The 19,445-nt window shown below is 39.5% G+C and overlaps 1 protein-coding gene across 1 annotated transcript in view; it reads right to left on the bottom strand.

Annotated features, from left to right (window-relative positions):
* Nucleotides 1-417: 417 nt before the first annotated feature.
* Nucleotides 418-19,445, bottom strand: part of LOC142760482 (elongin-A-like) — a 48,851-nt gene continuing 29,823 nt past the window's right edge. The window contains exons 10-11 of the mRNA XM_075863676.1: nt 15,281-15,405; nt 418-571 (exon numbers count right to left, since the gene is read on the bottom strand). Of these exons, the coding sequence (XP_075719791.1) occupies nt 510-571; nt 15,281-15,405 (187 nt within the window). The 3' untranslated portion in view covers nt 418-509. The remainder of the gene's footprint in view (nt 572-15,280; nt 15,406-19,445) is intronic.

Here is a 19,445-nt window from a genome sequence, read left to right as displayed (position 1 = left end):
ACGAAAGCAAAGTTCGAAGGAGAAAATTATTTCAAATAAAAATCATTATTTCTAACCTTGTCAATGTCTTGACTATATTTTCTAGTCATTTTGCAACTCATTTAATAAATAGAAGTGTGAGTTTTCATGGAAAACACAAAATTGTCTAGGTGACCCCAAACTTTTGAACGGGGTATATATATATATATATATACACACACACACACACATACATACATACACACACACACACACACACACACACACGTGCATATATATATACATACACACACACATTCTTTTTTTTCTTTAAGATCTTCTTTCATTCTGCTAGAATACGAAATCTGACATTTATAAGTATGGAGTTAAATAATGTCTCAGTTCTAGTATTTTTACTTTATTAGAATACAATATACATTAACATGTACAAAGTGCAATGTTTAAGGAGCCAGGCAGGATGAAAAAAAAAAAAAAAAGAAGACTCTTTCAAATGTAAATTATAGAATTTGAGAACATCAAAGTGTGAAAATTCATCTTGGTCCCACTCTGTTCTTGAAAGCTCGCATGGATTTTGCCATCATTGGTGCGATTTCTAAAGAGGACACAACAAGGTTTTTTGGAAGAGTAAGGTTAAAAAATTACAAGCTAGAAAAAAACAACTCCCAACCACCCCCCCCCATAATGGAGATACAAATGTTTCAAAGTTAATTCAATGACTTACTGTGGGTAAACTGTAGTGTTTTGTAATAGTAACGGTGTCCATTTTGAAGAAACAAAATAATTAGGTTTTTTGGGGGGGGGGGGGGGGGTGTGTTCTCAGCATTAACTTTTAGGAAGTCAATTAGGTGGGTGTCTGGTATAACCTAGCAACGAAATGAGTTAAAGTTAAAATGCAGTCCCTAAGGGGGCAGCAGTTTTCTCTGCAATAGGGAAAGCTGCAGCACTAAAATCGCATGTAACAAACGTGACCACACTTTTGTTTTTTATGTGCTTTACTGTAAATTAATAAATCTAAAAGGATAACTAAACTTTTACAAATTTTTGGACAGGTCGTAATGACATGTCAGAAGCTTTGATCGGTGAGGGGACCAAGCACGGAGATCCCAGAAAGCGGAGCAAGCGGTGTACAGGCTCTGACGTTCTTTTGAACCCGTACACCACTTGCTTGGCTTTACGAGGAAAGCCAATTAGAAACAAAAGTAGCACAGCACTCACCGGAGCGCTTCTTCGGTTTAGTTTTGGTGATTGTTGGAGAGACTCAATGCTTGGACCCCACCGATCAAAACTCCTGACATGTCACTTTGACATGTCCAATTTTTTTTAAAACTTAGTTACCCTTTAAAAAAGCGTCCATACATCCACCTTATATATACACGGCGGAGGGGTTGAGTATGGAGCAGGTTTTAGATCGAGCATGTCGTTTGTATGTAACAGCTGACACTTCAGTGTAATGAGCGAGAAACACGCTTGTTTAACACCTTTGATGCCGGTCAAAAGCAACCTCGTCATCTTAACCATTAGAAACAGGGGGGCGGTCCCCTGTGATGTTACATTGCGGGTTGCCGATGGTTGGCATGATAGCCTAGGGAGCTAATGAAGGCCCCCAGGTCTGCCATCTTTGTACTCTTATGAAGCCCTGGTCTTCATAGCAGACTGGCAGTTTGACCGATTTATACAGTGCTGTGAATGACAAAAACAAAACCGAATTTCATAACGGTCAGTATTTTTTCCTTATACAATATATTATATGTATCCAAAATTGGCGTCATTAGAATAAATACATTTTTCAAGCAAAAAAACAAAGCCCCATCTGGCCATGTTGACTGAAAAATAATTAAAGTAATACAAGGAAAAATTGTAAAAAATTGCCGTGCACTAAAGGCCAAAATAGACTGCGCCTTTAGGAGGTTAAACAACCTTTTCTGCTCAATTGCAACAAATGCAGATCGTCGCACTGAGCAATGAAATTCCTCTAATTCAGCATCTGATAAACTAGAAAATCAGATAATTTAGCACTTGCTTACACCACAAAACTCTAACATAAATGTGGAATTTCACAAGACCTGAAACATAAGACGGATAATCAATCAAGTTCCTCTGACATTTTATTTTTGGCTTACTTCCTAAAGTTTTCTATGCTTGCAAGGAAGTTTCGCATACTTTTCCATGACGTCTGATAATCCGGTACATATCAGGTTTCATTGTTGCCCCACTTAACTAAAGCAATTTCACTGTACTTGTCATTTCTCACCTCTACAAGACCTTTAATATAGGTCGTTCACATTAATTTTCCTCTTTTATTTCTGTTTACCTCAAGAGAATACTATAAAGGAACCATGAAGAAATAGATACATCTGTATATGCAACTCTTATAATATCAGATCTTCTAAGTGATCGTACAGTATTTTGTTCTGTCGCAGTTCTTTTCTCCATAAGTTTGCTCTCATAATGGAAAGGATCTTTTATTCATTGTATTTAAGCTACTCATTTGGGCTTCTTTAGCGGCCTGGTAAACCAAACAATGTATTTTTAAAGTATATGGCACATTGCAATGTATTTATTTTCCCATTTTTAGCTTTGGCAAGCCAAGTTAGTGACTTCCACCTGTCAGGAACAGCTGCTCCTGGCATCTTACACATTACAAGGGGCTGAGTGCAGAAGTCTGGCAGACACTACGTCAGAAGTCTGGCAGACACTAGGTAAATGTACATTAATTTAAAATTACAACTCAGGTGGCACATGCTGAACATTTAGAGGTTAGAACAACTGGCTGACGTAAGTAAGAGCATATTGGAAACCTAACAAATAAACAAACAATTTTGTTATTCCATATACAGTTCTACGTTTTATTTTTAAGGCCAGGTTTACACGCTCCGGATTCTGGCAGGATTTAGGCGCGGTAAATAAAATCACAGCTTTATTATGGCCACGGATTCTGCCCTGAGAAGCCACATATTAGCTCCATTGAGTTAAAAACAATGGGGCTAATCCACAGCAGAATTTTTTTTTCTAAAAAAATCCATAGCAGATTTGCAATCTCCAAAAGATACGTAAAGACGTATACAGCAAAAGTCTAAAAGTAGAACAAATTACATTTCATATTTATTGTATGTCAACACATGTAAGTGGAAAAAATAGGCACATCTTTTATATATCTGATGGAGATACATTATGGAATACCCCTATATGTGCCTGGTATTGTTCCCGCAATGCAAGAACTTGAGGATTTCTGTGTCCATACAGATCACATCATTGGAAGGTGGATTGTCAACGTATAGTAGTAAATAATTAGAGAATTGTTAAGATCATACTTTTGTGCAACAAGTGCAGGAAGTCCAATCAGTGTACAGTTCTTGGGCACTAGGTGGCATACTGTGTGTTTTACTAAGAGGCTTAGATGTAGCAATGCAATTGCACCTGTGCCTTTTACAAGTTTAGCTTATACATTCTAGATCTGCTGAGCTTGCTAGGACAAGGCATATTGAGAGACAGTTTTGTCATCTTTAACCCTTTTAGTCCTAGTGATATCACTTTTGGCCTTGATTTCCAGTTTAAGGAGCTTAGATTTAGATTTTTGGTGTGACAAGCAAAACAATTACGGGGATACCAAAATTGTGTGGGTTATTTTACGTGGTTACTATTAAATATTAATAAAACATATACAGTACTGTGAGAAAGTTTTAGGCAGTTGTGGAAAAATACTGCAGAGTAAGAATGCTTTCAAAGATAGAAGTGTTAAAGGGAATGTGTTGCTAGAAAAAAATGTATTTTTTTTTTTAGTTAAACAGTTAGTGCATAGGTGATTATACATTGTCACGAGTCAGGAAATATTATAAATTGCTGGTCACTAGATGGAGCAATTCCCAAAATTGCAGCATTGCATGTGGTAAAGCAACCACATTGCTTTATGCTGCAAAATTTGGGAAAACTCACTCGCTCTAGTGAGCTCTCAGAATCTAGTGCCGGGAGAAACGAGGGGATTGAACGCTCAAACCTCCTACACTGTGTGTCGCCATTTTTTGAGCTAACACACAGTGTAGTAGGTTTACATACACTAGTAAACACGCAGTAAAACACTTACATACACAGAAATCACTTACCTGCTCCAGTCGCTGCCGCTCCCTCCGCTCCGTCTGCTACCGCCGCTCCAAGTGCACAAGTCCGGAAGCCGCGACCGGAAGTAGTAATCTTACTGTCCGGCCGCGACTTCCGGTCTACAGGAAAATGGCGCCGGACGGCGCACAGTTCATGCGCCGTTCCCACACAGACGGCGTACACCATAGTGGATGGAACGGGCCCTGTTCGCATTCACTATGTGACTGTAGCTGCAGTATTCCATGTCTGTATGTGTCGTTAATCGACACATACAGAAATTGAAAAAAAAATGGCAGCCCCCATAGGGAAGAAAAAGTAAAAAAATAAAAAAAAAGTAAAAACACAAACACACAAATAAATATAAAAGTTTTTAATAAAGCACTAAAATCAAACTGATGTAAAAAAATAATTTTTTGTGACACTGTTCCTTTAATAGTTGTTTTTTTTATCAATTAAAATACAAAGTGAATGAACAGAAAGAGAAATCTAAATTAAAAATCTGTATTTGGTGATACCACCCTTTGCCTTCAAAACAGCATGAAATTCTTCTAGGTACACTTGCACAAATTCATGGATTTTGTAGGATTATAGTCAGGTGTATGATTGACCAATAAAGCTAAACAGGTGATAATGATCATTATTTTCATATGTAGGTTAAAACAGTCATTAACTAACACAAACCGCTGTGTAGGAGGCTTAAAACTGTGTGAGGAACAGACAAACTCTGCTACAAAGGTTGTGGAAGACACAGGTCCAGCATGGCAAGACTAAGCACAGCAACAAGACACAAGGTAGTTATACTGCATCAGCAAGGTCTCTCCCAGGCAAAGATTTCAAAGCAGACTGGGGTTTCAAGATGCATAGAAAAAATAAATCGACTACACTCCTTGACAGGAATATTCAGGTGCTACAAGTTCGGGACGGATATCCCATAATATAGTATAGCAGAAAAACCCAAGTACTATAGAAATGGATGTAGAAATAGATTTTCTCAAGTCATTGTTTTTTTATTCAAAGTAATTAAACTTTTTGTTATGTTGTTTTTTTGTCTTTTTGGCAGGCAATTTACAAAAGATATTTCGGCTCATCCCAGGCCTTTGTCAGAATCTCTGTTTCAGAGGAGGATGTCTAGGTCTTGTTATGGTGTCTGCCAGACACTCCAAAGTGAATGTCAGCATTTTTCCACAACAGCCTAAAAGTTTTGCTTTGTACTGTATACATAAAATATATAGTCCTTTTGGGGACAAAAAAAAAAAAGAAGAGGATAAGAAAGAAGGAACAAATGCCCCTATTAGAGCATATGGACATCATTAGGGGGGGTGTTTCCCCCAAATTTAGATGCCCTCTATTAGCCAGAGCTGCTGCAAAGATATTGTAACGTCCACGACGGTCGTGGCCATGGACAAGCGAGTGCCGGACGGCATCTCCATCCTGAGACGCCAGCACTCACTTTCACATCTCTGCACTAGTTCCCGTAGGGTGCGTGCCCGGCCTAAAAGAGCCAGTGCACACGCATACTCCGCTACGGCAGTGTGGCCCAATGGTTCCACATACGCACAAATCGTGTCAGTACGCACAGGCCATGGACCCCGCTGTTCAAACCAAAACCATGACGTCACAAGCCATGCAGGCAGACCTGCGAGACCTCCAGTCACAACAAAAACCAAAAAAACACTTTTCATTCTGTATAAAATCAAAATCAAAATGCTATTCAGTTCCAGCATGATGTCACAAGGTGGCACAAGAATTAATTAAGACAAATTTTGAAGCCTCTCCTCCTTGAAAGTAACACTCATAATTGACTTCAGGACATACGATTCATAAATTGTGAGCTCGCTGAGCTACACAGTTTCCCTAATTCACATAGAATGGAATAGTAGTTCCAGAAACAGCCTAGCTCGCATGCTACGCTGCTTCCGTAACTGCCATTCACTACTATGGGACTTCCGAAAATAGCATAGCTAAGCGATTTACGTGGTTTCCGTAACTCCCGACCATGTAATCAGGAAGCGGCTGGGAGTCAGCGTGAGCAAAAAAAGCTAGAACGGGGTTTTAGGGGTTCTCGTTCTAGAGATAAATGGCACCCGCATCTATCCAACATTTGTGACATATCTTGTGGATATGTCAGAAATGTCCCACATAGGAAAACCCCTTTAAACGCCAAGGTCAATAGTGACTGCGACATTTAAACCGCTCGGAGAAGGACGACCCCCTCAGACAGCCCAAAGCCCCCCTCCGCAGCGCAATCAGGGGGCGCCGATGGTTGTCATGGATGCTCGGTGGCCTAATAAAGGCCCCCAAGTCGGCCTACTGTCTGCCTCTGCTAAGCCTATAAAAATGACAATATACTGAAATACATTTGTATTGCAGTGTATTCTACCAGTGATCTAACAAGTAAAAATTTATAAAAAAAAGTTAGATACATTTTCAGGCGTGTAAAAAATGTTTTTAATTAAAAAGTTTAAAAAAAAACAAAACCCTTTTCCGCTTTTTCCCCAAGCACAATGTAAAAAATTGGTATCGCTGCATCCGTAAAAGCCTGAACTATTAGAATACACCCTTATTTAACTCGCATGGTGAATGGCGTAAAATGTTTTTTTTTTTTAAAAAAAACCACCAGAATCGTTGTTTTTTTGGTCACCCTAGCGCTAAAAGAAAGAAAAACAATAAAAAAAAGTAATCAAAATAATTGTATGTACCAAAAAATGGTGCCCATAAAAACTACAGCTTGTCCCACACGAAATAAGCCCTCACACCGCTCAATCGATGAAAAATACAGTATAAACGTTATGGCACTCAGAATGTGGTGAAACAGAACAAATCTTTTTTTTTTTTAACAAATATTTTTTTCTTTGTAAAAGTAGTAAAATATGAATTTTTCCTATTTTCTGTTATCTTCTAGTCCAAAAAAAGAACATATATTTAATGTACCGTATTTTTCACTCTACTTTTATTTATTTGTAATCCAACAATAAAATACTTAACAAGCTGCTGGGATTGTCAGTTTAGTCTTTGTTCACATCTGCGTAGGAGGTTCAGTTAGGAGCCTCCGTCACAGATTTGGCAGGGACACTACGACAGAACCTTTTAAAGTGAATGGGTTCCATCGGCCGGCGGCGGCGTTTTGTGCAACATAACCGTTGCTTCCGTTATTCTATTCTGCTCCTCTGACGGAGCAGAATGGAATGTCACAACGCATATGTGATCAAAGCCTTAAAGAGACTCTGTCACCAGTTTATGTGCCCTATCTCCTACCTAATCTGATAGGCGCTGTAATGTAGATAACAGTGGCTTTTAAATTGGAAATACGATCACTTTTAAGCAAGTTATAAACAATTTTAGATTTATGCTAATTAGTTTCTTAATGCCCAACTGGGCATTTAATTTTTGACCAAGTGGGCGTTGTAAAGAGAAGTGTATGACGCTGACCAATCAGAATCATACACTTCTCTCCATTCATGTCCATCTGTACTCACAGTACAGCGTGATCTCACGAGATCACGCTGTGCTGTCACATACTCCCACAGTAACTTTACCGAAGTGTCGGGAGTGTGAATAGACATCGCTTCCTGGCTGGAGGCGATGTCTATTCACTCAGATTTCATACTTGCCATTCCACAGTGCGTATGGGATTTTGTGAAACCCCATTCAGAAGCGTTGCACTTTAGTTGCCGTTCGGATGCCAATAAGTTTGGTGAATGGATTTGTATCTACACGTAAATTCTTATTTCAGGTGGGAAATGGATTAAGGTAGTGTAACAATCAGCGTCATACACTTCTCTCCATTCATGTCCATTTGTACTCCTAGCATGATCTTGCGAGATCACGCTGTGCTGTCACATACACCCACAGTAACTTTACCGAAGTGTCTTGAGTGAATAGACATCGCCTCCAGCCAGGAAGCGATGTCTATTCACACTCCCGACAGGCGCCTGTACTATAATCACATCTTTCTACTCTCAGATCCAAGTTTCTTTAATGTCTCCCTGCTTCTCTGGAATTGCCTTGCTCGTTACGTTAAACTTCAAACACAATCTGAAACCTTTCTGACATTGTCCGTTGTCAAGGTCAGGCAATCTTCTATTCTAAACAAAGTTTTCTTAATCCAGTTACAATTGCTTACCACGTATTCCTTATAAATTGCAAACTAGTATCTGATCTGATGTTTTGTAGATTACTTTGTATTGCTATGTATAAAAGAGTAAGTTTCTCAGTTTATATGTTCAGCACAATAGATGGTGCCATCAACAATATTAATAATCTAAAACTTAATAAAATAAATAAATTAGGAACTGAAATATAAAATGAACTGGCTATGTACAGTATATTTCATCCTTTCAAATATCCTCTTACAATTTTATAGTGGTATTAAACTAAAGCAGCTATATTTATTAATATAACAAAATGTTGGATTTATGCCGCCTTATCTAAATAAATAAGGGTATTTTGTTAAAGGGAATAGACAGGTTATCTACAAGTTATGACAAACACTTTTTCTTTTTTTTTTTTTTTTAACGCCCATCATAAGGCTGTTTTCAGAGCAGTGCAGTTCTATGGCTGAATTCATACGGCCGTTTAACGGCACTTAAATGCTGGCCGTCAAAAAATAGGACAAGTCCTATTTTTGGCCACTTTCATGGCCTGACGGCCCCTATAGAATTCAATGCATCAGTTTTTAAAACGGTTGTTTTTCAGGATTCAATCCTTGTGACGGCCGTTGAAAACAGATCCTGGCCAAGAAGACTCCAAGGGCACAGTGCTACTTTAAGCACTGAGCCCGGGGAAGCCCTTGATTTCACTGCCAGAATCCCCGGACAGAGCGTCGGCAAAGCTCTGGCCGGGGAATCCGCTCCTAGGGAGAGCCCCTCGCGTCACTGTACCTATATGTACTGTGACGTCAGGGGATCCTCCTGGAGAGCAATCCCTGGCCAGAGCGTCGGCAACGCTCTGGCTGGGGATTCTGCTCCTAGATGGAGGCCCAGTGGGAGGGTGTCTGGTGTCACCATCTACAGGGGGAGCGTGTCTGGCGGCGCTATCCAGGACCAGCGTTCGGGGAGGCGGAAATCTTGCCAATTGTCCAGGGCCCCCATCCTTAGGGGGCCCTGGACAATAACATTTATGTGCTGGGCAGCAAGGGCCAACTCATGCCTGGCAGCGTCGCTAACACTGAGGACTGCCACATGCAATGTATCTGCATCCTGAAGCCACAGATACGATTGAATACTTTAGGCTGCCTATGAGGCACTGGGAAGAATCCCTGCACAGACTGGCGTGATGACGTCACTGCATCTTGCTGGACTATGCAAGTGTCCCACCTGGGGGCTGTTAAGCGCTTCGTCCATCGCAGGAATAGGGCTAGGGAAGTACAATTTTTATTTTTTTCCTGGCTGTGTGGCGTTATCTACAAGAGAGGGTGCTGTGTGTGGTGCCATCTACAAGAGGGGAATGCTGTGGCGCTACTGATGGGGCACTTTTATTGTGACGAGCATTAAGGGATCATTATTACCATCTGTCGCACTGTGGATTACGAGTTTGATTAGAGGACGGGGTATAGGTGTGGAGGGTGCTGGAAAAGCAAGAAACCAACATGTCTGTCATATTCTGCATAGACGAGTCGCGGCTGAAATAAGTTGTCACACTGGTCCAGGCCGGATGGAGAAAAAAAATTTAAAATAGGGAAAGTGAATGACTCGAATCAGAGAAAAAAAATCACCTGTGAGTCACTGGATATAAAAGTGCTGTAATCACTTATATGGTCTGCAGAACTCTTGTGTATAACTGGCATCTACCACTATATGGTCACTACATAGTGGTAATATTGCTCTTTCTATACAGTAATTCAACATTTGGGGCCCCACTTTTAACTTTGCCCAGGGCCACACTATCTAAAACCAGTCCTGGTGATATCTACGGATGGGGGGGTGTTGCACTGTCCACATCGGCACTATCTAGAGGGGAAACTGTGGTGCTATCTACGTGGGCACTGTGGCACTATGTGGGCACTGGCATTATCTATGTGGACACTTTCTACAGTTGGCACTGTGGCACTATCTACATGGGCACTGCGGTGTATTCAGGGAGTTTGGCCAAAACAAACACGGATTAAAAAAACGGATGGATTTAATTTAACGGCCATGAAAAACAGATGGCAGTTTGTCATCCGTTTGCCATTAAAAACGGACAGACAACCTGGAAATGGATAAAGACACACTGATGCAAAACGACCATGAAAAACGGATTGTTGATTAGTTTTTGATGTCCATTTTTTTTCACTGTCTTATGAATGTAGCCTATGGCTATGTTCACATCTGCGTTGGAGGCTCAGTTAGGGGCTTCCAATGCCGATCCGGCAGGGTTTACTAGAGACCATAGCTATTGTGTCTGGTAAAATCACATACACGCTGAAGGAGCCTATTAACCCATTAAGGACGCAGCCTAGTTTGGGCCTTAAGGCTCAGAGCACATTTTTCAAATCTGACATATTTCAATTTATGTGGTAATAACGTCGGAATGCTTAAACCTATCCAAGCGATTCTGAGACTGTTTTCTCGTGACACATTGTGCTTTATGTTAGTGGTGAAATTTGGATGATATAATCAGTGTTTATTGGTGAAAAATGGCTAAATTTAAAGAAAATTTATAAAAAGTAACATTTTTCAGAATTTAAATGCATCGGCTTGTAAAACAGATGGTTATACCACCCAAAATAGTTACTAGTTAACATTTCCCATGTCTACATTAGATTGGCATCGTTTTTTGAACATTCTTTTATTTTTCTTGGACATTACAAGGCTTAGAACATAAACAGCAATCTCATATTTTTAAGAAAATTTCAAAAGCCTTTTTTTAAGGTACCTGTGCGATTCCGAAGTGGCTTTGGAGGGGTCTATGTATTAGAAACCCCAATAAAACACCCCATTTTGAAAACTAGACCCCTCAAAGTATTCAAAACCACATTTAGAACGTTTATTTAACCCTTTAGGCATTTCACAGGAATTAAAGCAAAGTGGAGGTGAAATTTGCAAAGTTAATTTTTCTTGCTGAATTTCAATTGTATTCAATTTTTTTTTCTGTAACACAGAAGAGTTTACCAGAGAAACAATACTAAATATGTATGGTCCAGATTCTGCAGTTTTACAAATCTCCCACATGTGTCTCTAGTGCGCTCGTGGACTAAAACACAAGCCCCAGAAGCAACGAAGCATCAAGTGCATTTTGAGGCCTCTTTTTTATTAGAATATATTTTAGACAGCATGCCAGGTTTGAAGAGGTGTTGAGGTGCCAAAACAGTAGGCATCCCCCAAAAGTGACCCCATTTCGGAAACTACACCCCTCAAGGAATTAATTTATGGTTGTTGTTGCCATTTTGACAACACAGTTTTTACACGGCATGTATTTGAATTGGGCTGTGAAATTTAAAAAAAATAAAATGTCATTTTTCACCCAAATTTCTTATTTTCACAGGGAACAAAATACCCCATTTTGTTGCCCAATTTCTCCTGAGTGCAGCAATACCCCATTTGTGGTGATAAACTGCTGTTTGGGCCCATGGGAGGCCTCAGAAGGGAAGGAGTGCTGTGTGTTTGGAGTGCAGATTTTTCTGGATTGGTTTTTGGGTGCCATGTCGCATTTGCAGAGCCCCAGAGGTATCAAAGCAATGGAAACCCACCAGAAGTGACCCCATTTTGGAAACTACACCCCTCAAGGAATTCATTTATGGGTAATGTGACCATTTAGACCCCATAGTTTCTTCACAGAACTTATTTGAATTGGGCTGGGAATTTAAAAAAATATAATTTTTTCCAATAATATGTAGTTTTAGCTCAAAATTTCTTATTTTCACAAGAAATAAAATACTCCATTTTGTTGCCCAATTTGTTCGGAGTGCCGCAATACCCCATTTGTGGTGATAAACTGACGTTGGGGCCCATGGGACGGCTCAGAAGGAAAGGACCATTTGGCATACTGGGGATTTTCTGGTGCGAAGTCATGTATGCAGAAGCCCCTGAGGTACGAGTGCAGTTGAGAAGTGACCCCGTTTTAAAACTACACCCCATAAGGCATTCATCTAGAGGTGTAGTGAGCATTTTGACCGGAGACATACACCCCATAAACTGTAATGTGGGTTCTCATGGGTATGGCAATACCCTACATGTGGCTGTTATTAGCTGCCTGGGCACGCAGCAGGGCTCAGAAGGGAAAGACGAGGGGGGGATAAGCTGTGCGGAGTGCATCAGGGTAAGTAAAACTGGGGTAGATTAAAAATCAAGGGATGTAGGATACATTTTAAAACACTGTTTCATATAGAGCCTTAGTTTTTCAGGACACGTGTCACATTGATATATTGTGTCCGTATTTACCTCCCTCTTATAACAGACTTTGCACCTCTTTTGACTTCTTCCCTTCTTGCCAGTTTGGGGAACTTCTCTTGGAAAGTGTTGCCCTGGTGCGATGCGTGTGGCCTCGCTTCCAGAAGTACTGGGAGCGCCCCCCCTCCTGGTCCCTAAAAATTAGTTTCTTGATAACCCACCTCTTGAAATTCCTGGAAAGTTCCCCTCTGGCCTGTACATAGACGTAGCACGTACGCATTGTATAATGCCATCTGTATGATGTGCACGGCCAGCTTCTTATACCACACCGCATGGCGCTGTAGGGCTTCAGGGCTTGATCTGACAAGTCCACCCCACCCATGTACATATTGTAGTATAGGATGCAGTCTGGTTTGGGAGTCTCTGTACTGGTACCTCGTACAGGTACATGGGTACTGGTGTGGCCATGTATTGTTGTCAATACAAGGATATCTCTCTTGTCTTGTACTTGACACACAATATATTGCTGCTGGATTGTGCCCTGCTCTCACCCCTTCTGGGTGTTTGCCCAAGCAGTCTTAGGGAGGCCTCTTAGATTTCTTCTAGCAGTGCCGCATGCCGCAGTATTTCTGGAAGCGAGGCACTTGAAGAGTGGGAAGCTGGTATAAAAATTATCCAGGTAGAGGTGGTAACCCTGGTCCAGCAGTGGGTGCACCAAATCCCAAAGAATTTTTGCATTAACTCCAGGTAAGGGCGGGGGGGCTGGCATTCTGGAGGCTGAAAACTGGTGTCCTTTCCTTCATATATCCTAAATTTGTTGGTATACCCTGATGCCCTCTCGCACAGCTTATACATCTTCACACCATACCTTGCCCACTTACCCGGCAGGTACTGGCGGAATTGAAGCCTCCCTTTAAAATGTACCGAGAACTCATCAATAGAAATACACTTCTCGGGGGTGAAGGCTTGGGAAAACCGGGCACTGAAACGGTCTAATAGGGGTCTGCGTTTATACAAACGATCAAAACTGGGGTCATGTCAGGGTGGGCACTGCTCATTATCAGTATAATGTAAGAAGCAAAGTATTGCCTCATTTTTATATTTTTTTTTTAGGTTCCAGTTCAGTTCTGAAGTTGCTTTGAGGTGCCTATATATTAGAAACCCCTATTAAACAACCCATTTTAGAAACTAGACCCCTCAAAGTATTCACAACAGCATTTATGAACCCTTTAGGTGTTTCACAGAAATTTAGTGCAAAGAAGAGGTGAAGTTTATTTTTATTTTTTTGTGTCGGAAAATCCTTTTTATACCATTTTTTTTAGAACACAAAAGGTTTTACCAGAGAAACGCAACTCAATATTTATTGCACAGATTCTGCAGTTTTGATAAATATCCCACTTGTGGCCCTAGTGTGGTAATGGACTGAAGCACCGGCCTCCGAAGCAAAGGAACACCTAGTGGATTTTGAGGCCTCCTTTTTATTAGGCACCATGTCCGGTTTGAAGAGGTCTTGTGGTGCCAAAACAGTGGAAACCCCCAAAAAGTGACCCCATTTTGGAAACTAGACCCATTGAGGAATTCATTGCAGTTTTCATGGGGTGCATGCAACTTTTTGATCAGTTTTTATTCTATTTTTAAGTGGCGTGGTGACTAGAATACAGCAATTCTACTATTGTTTTTTCATTCAATTTTTTTTACAGCGTTCACCGTGCGCTATAAATGGCATTCACTTTATTCTGCGGGGCGATACGATTACGGCGATACCATATATTTATAGTTTTTTTATGCCTTATGGCGTTTTTTTACAAAAAATTTTTTATTGTGCAATCATTCACTTTTTGTGTTACCTCATTCTAAGAGCCATAACTTTTATTTTTCCATCAATAAAGCCGTGCGAGGACTTGTTTTTTGCGTAACGAGCTGTAGTTTCGATCAGGACCATTTTTAGGTACATGCGACTTTTTGATCTCTTTTTATTCCATTTTTTGGGAGGTGAAGTGACCAAACAATTGTGATTCTGGTATGGTTTATTATTATTTTCTTTTACGGCGTTCACCGGGAGGGATAAATAATGAAATAATTTTGTAGTTCAGGCCGTTACGGACGCGGCAATACCAATTATGTATAGTTTATTTGTTTGTTTATATATTTTTATTAATAATAAAAGGACTGATAAGGGAAAAAGGGGGATTTTTACTTTTAAAACTTTTTTTATTTTCTTATTTTTACACATCTTTTTTTTACTTTTTTTTTTACTTTCTTACTTTGTCCCACTAAGGGACTTGAGGGCAGGAGGCTCTGATCGCTATTCTAATACACTGCACTACATGCGTAGGGCAGTGTATTAGAGCTGTCAGCTACTCATTGACAGCAAGCATAGTGGGTCCTGACTGTCAGGACCCACTAGGCTTCCGTCGATGGCATAGCCGGACACCATTGTTAGATGTCCGGTTGCCATAGTCACCAATGCCGGCCGCTATCGTGTAGCAGGCCGGCGATGGTAGCTTAACCCCTAAGGGTTAACCCCTAAGGGGCTAATCAGTGGGGACACAACGATCGGTCCCCGCTGTAGGAGCTGCGGCAACTGCTGTACGAGACAGCAGCTGTCACAGCTCCTGCATGTGTCGGGAAGACGGCCGAAATGGCCGTTACTCCTGCAACGTAATATTCAGTCGCTGAGCGTGAACAGCATGGTCAGCGCGACGGAATATTACGTCGCTGAGCGTTAAGGGGTTAAAGTCAATGGGTTCTGTCGGCAGCCGGCTTTCTCCATTGTGCAACAGAACTGTTGGAACCGCACAACTGAGGTGTGAACAGAGTTTAAGAGGTTTTATAAAGGTGGACAATTGTAAGCAAGATATAAATATAATTGAAATTGTAAAAACAGTTATACTTACTCTTTATAGTTCTTTTTTGATCTTGACTTTGGCCAAACTGGCTGTTACTCACAGGCACAGGAGTATTCTGGTGAACATTTGAGTTCGTAGTTGAGGGATTACTCTCAGTTTCTATTTTTTGCAGTCTGCCATATAAGAAGAACAAAAAAAACAAAAAAAGTCAACAATATTTATTATTTATGTGTTCTGGCTTTTTAACCCATTCAGGACGAAGCCTGTTTTGGCCGAAGGACGAAGCCGATCTTTTTTTCAAATTTGACGTGTGTCACTTTGTGGTAATAACTTTGGAATGCTTTTACCTATCCAAGTGATTCTGAGATTGTTTTTTCATGACATATTGTACTTTATGATAGTGGAGAAATTTGGCTGATAAATTCAGTATTTATTTGTGAAAGACACCAACATTTTGAAAAAATGTGCAAAACTTTGCATTTTTCTAAAATTTTAATGTATCTGCTTGTAAAACAGATCGTAATACCACATAAAATAGTTACTAGTTAACATTTCCAATATGTCTACTTTATGTTTGCATCATTTTTTGTATATTCTTTTATTTTTCTAGGACATTACAAGGCTTAGAACTTCAGCAGAATTTCCCACATTTTCAAGAATGTTTCAAAGGCTATTTTTTAGAGACCAGTTTAGTTGTGAAGTGGCTTTGAGGTCCTTATATATTATATAGACCCCATAAATCACCCCATTTTAAAAATTGCACACCTCAAAATAACCAAAACCGTATTCAGAAAGTTTCTTAGCCCTTTAGGCGTTTCACAGGAATTAAAGCAAAGGGGAAATTTACAAATGTAATTTTCCTTGCCGAAATACATTTGTAATACCTTTTTTTCTGTAACTCAAAGTATAACCAGAGAAACGCAACTCAATATCTATTGCCAATATTCTGCAGTTTGTAGAAATATCCCACATGAGGCCCTAGTCTGGTAAAATACAAGTATATGAAAGGGAAGTGGGTAAAGTAGTGTGTATTACCAAAATGGAAAAAATAATAAATATTTTATTGAAACAATTTAAAAAAAACAACGTTAGATGGAAATCGTGTTGTACCAAGATCCCCAAAATTGGCACACTAAGACAAATTAGGTCTAGAATAAATATGCTCAGTTTTATTGAAGTTAAATAACCCACCCTCCACTGAAGATATGATTATAGGACATCTAAAATGAACCCTACAGTGGTCCAGAAAATTTGTTTGTATCAATGAATTCTTAATGAGGTGAGCCCCGATCAGCTGTTTGAGTGCGACCGCATCTCAAACATGGCTTAGCGCCATCCCTCCGTACACTACGGTTAAATGGAGAGCCCAGCATGCGGGGATTGCGTATTCTCGTCCCTAACTAGGGCAGATATTCTGCCAGATGAACAAAAAAGTCAGCCTGTTAATTGACTGTACGGAGCATAGTGTGACCATGTAACATTGATAGTGATTTTAAAAGACACCCGACGCGCGTTTCGTCGGTACGTCCGGCTTCTTCCAGGGGTGGTGGCCGCCGGACCCACGAACCAGAACCATAAACTAAAAGCTCCAAATCGACAGGAATGGAGACCAATCAGAACAGTTAAGGATTGGAAACGATGTAACAGTGTAACTTGATACTTCCGGCTAATTTTTCCTTGCATTTTCTGTTACAAATTGACTAGCTCTGAGATCGGGCAATGTTATTCCAACATTGATACATTCCTAGAATAAGCCGGAAGTATGAAGTTACACTGTTACATCGTTTCCAATCCTTAACTGTTTATTTCTGAAAAACACCAAAATTTGAATTTTTCTAAATTTAAACGTATCTGTTTGTAAAACAGATAGTAATACCACACAAATAGTCACTAGTTAACATATCCTATATGTCTAGTTTATGTTTGCATCGTTTTTTGAACGTCCTTTTATTTTTCTAGCACTTTACACGGCTTAGAACTTTGTGGCTTTGAGGGCCTTATATATTAGAAAGTTCCCATAAATCACCCCATTTTGAAAACTGCACCCCTCAAGATATTCGAATCAGAATTCACAAAGTGTTTTAACCTTTTAGGAGTTTCACAGGAATTAAAGCAAATTAGAGGTGAAATGTACAAATTTATTTTTTTTGCCGAAATTAATTTCTAATAGAAAAAACATTGTACCACAGAAGGTTTTACCCGAGAAATTAAACTCAATATTTTACTGCCCAGATTACGCAGTTCTTAGAAATATCCCATATATGGCCCTAGTGTGCTAATGGACTGAAACACAGGCCTCAGAAGCAAAAGGTGCACCTTGTGGATTTTGGGCCCCCTTTTTTTTTAGAATATATTTTAGGCACCATGTCAGGTTTGAAGAGGTCTTGTGGTGCCAAAATAGTGGAAACACCCCAAAAGTGACCCCATTTTGGAAACTATACCAGTAGCTAAATTAATTGAGAGGTGTAGTTAGCATTTTGACCGCACAGGTTTTTCACTAAATATATTGGAATTAGTCTGTAAAAATGAAAATCTACTTTTTTCAGAAAAAAATGAAATTTTTAATATTTACAAGGAATAACAAAGAAAATGCACCCCAACAATAGTAAAGCAATGTCTCCCGATGACGCCAATACCCCATATGTGGTAATAAACTGCTGTTTGGACACACAGCAGGGCTCAGAAGGGAAGGAGCGCCATTTGGATTTCTGATTTTGCTGGAATGGTTTTCGGTGCCATGTCGCATTTGCAACGCCCTGGAGGGACCAAAACAGTGGAAACACCCCAAAAGTTACCCCATCTTAGAGATTACACTTCTCAAGGAATTTATCTAGGGGTACAGTTAGAATTTTGACCACACAGGTTTGTCGCTAAATATAATGGAAAATGGAAATCTACTTTTTTTTCTGAAACAGACATTTTTAATTTTTACAAGGAATAAAGGAAAAAAAAAAGAACCACAACATTTGTAAAGCAATTTCTCCTGATTACGGCAATACCCCATATGTGGTAATAAACTGCTGATTGGACTCATGGCAGGGCTCAAAAGGGAAGGAGCACAATTTGAATTTTGGAGCACGGATTTTGCTGAATTGATTTTCGGTGCCATGTCGCGTTTGCAATGCACTGGAGGGATCAAAACCGTGGAAACGCCCCAAAATTTACCCCATTTTGGAATAACTCAAGGAATTTTTCTAGGGGTAGAGTGAGCATTTAGATCCCACGGGTCTTTTGCTGAATTTATTAGAATTAGGCCATGAAAATGAATATCAAAAATTTTTCCACAAAAATGTTGAATTTTCTCATTTGCATAAGGGATAAAAGGAGAAAAAAAAACAACATTTTTTATAAAACAATTTCTCCAGACTACGGAAATGCCCCACATGTGGTCATATGTTATTTCCATTAGAAATGAATTAACCCTTTCAGGACTGATCAATTTTTTGCTTTCTTATTTTCATTTTTCACTCCCTGCCTTCCAAGAGCCATAACTTTTTTTATTTTTCCATCAATAGAGCGGTGTGAGGGCTTATTTCTTGCGGGAGGAACTGTAGTTTCTATTGACACCATTTAAAGTACCATAAAATGTACGGGGAAACTGAAAAAAAATTCTTTGCGGGCTGAAATTGGAAAAAAATAGGATTCCATTTTTTGGGGGGGGCTTCGTTTTTACAGCTTTCGCCGTACAATAAGCACAAAAACTTTACTTTATTCTGCGGCTCAATACAATTACGGTGATACCAAATTCTATATATTTTTTTAAATTTTATTACTTTTACAAAGAAAAATGTATTGGTTAAAATAAAAATTGTTTTGTTTCACCACATTCTGAGAGCCGTAACTTTTTTTTATTTTTCGGTTGATTGAGCAGTGGGAGGTCTTATTTTTTGCAGGACGAGCTGTAGTTTTTATTGGTACATAAAAAGTGATTAAAAAGTTGTATTCATTTTTTTTTGAGAGCTAAGGTGACAAAAAAAACTGCGATTTTGTCGGTTTAAATTATTACATTTTTTTACGGTATTCACCGTGGGAATTAAATAATGGTATATTGTAATAGTTCGGACTTTTACGGACGTAGCGATAACAATTTTGCTCATTTTTTTAACCTTTAGAAGAAAAATATGAAAAGTTTTTTGTTTTTTTTTAACTTAAAAAAAAAAAATTCTCACTACTAATAAATTGAATTCTTCTACAGATTTTATTAGTCCCCTTA

This window comes from Rhinoderma darwinii, chromosome 4, assembly GCF_050947455.1.
Source record: "Rhinoderma darwinii isolate aRhiDar2 chromosome 4, aRhiDar2.hap1, whole genome shotgun sequence".
NCBI classification, from domain to species: domain Eukaryota; kingdom Metazoa; phylum Chordata; class Amphibia; order Anura; family Rhinodermatidae; genus Rhinoderma; species Rhinoderma darwinii.
This window is presented reverse-complemented; position numbering and strand designations above follow the sequence as displayed.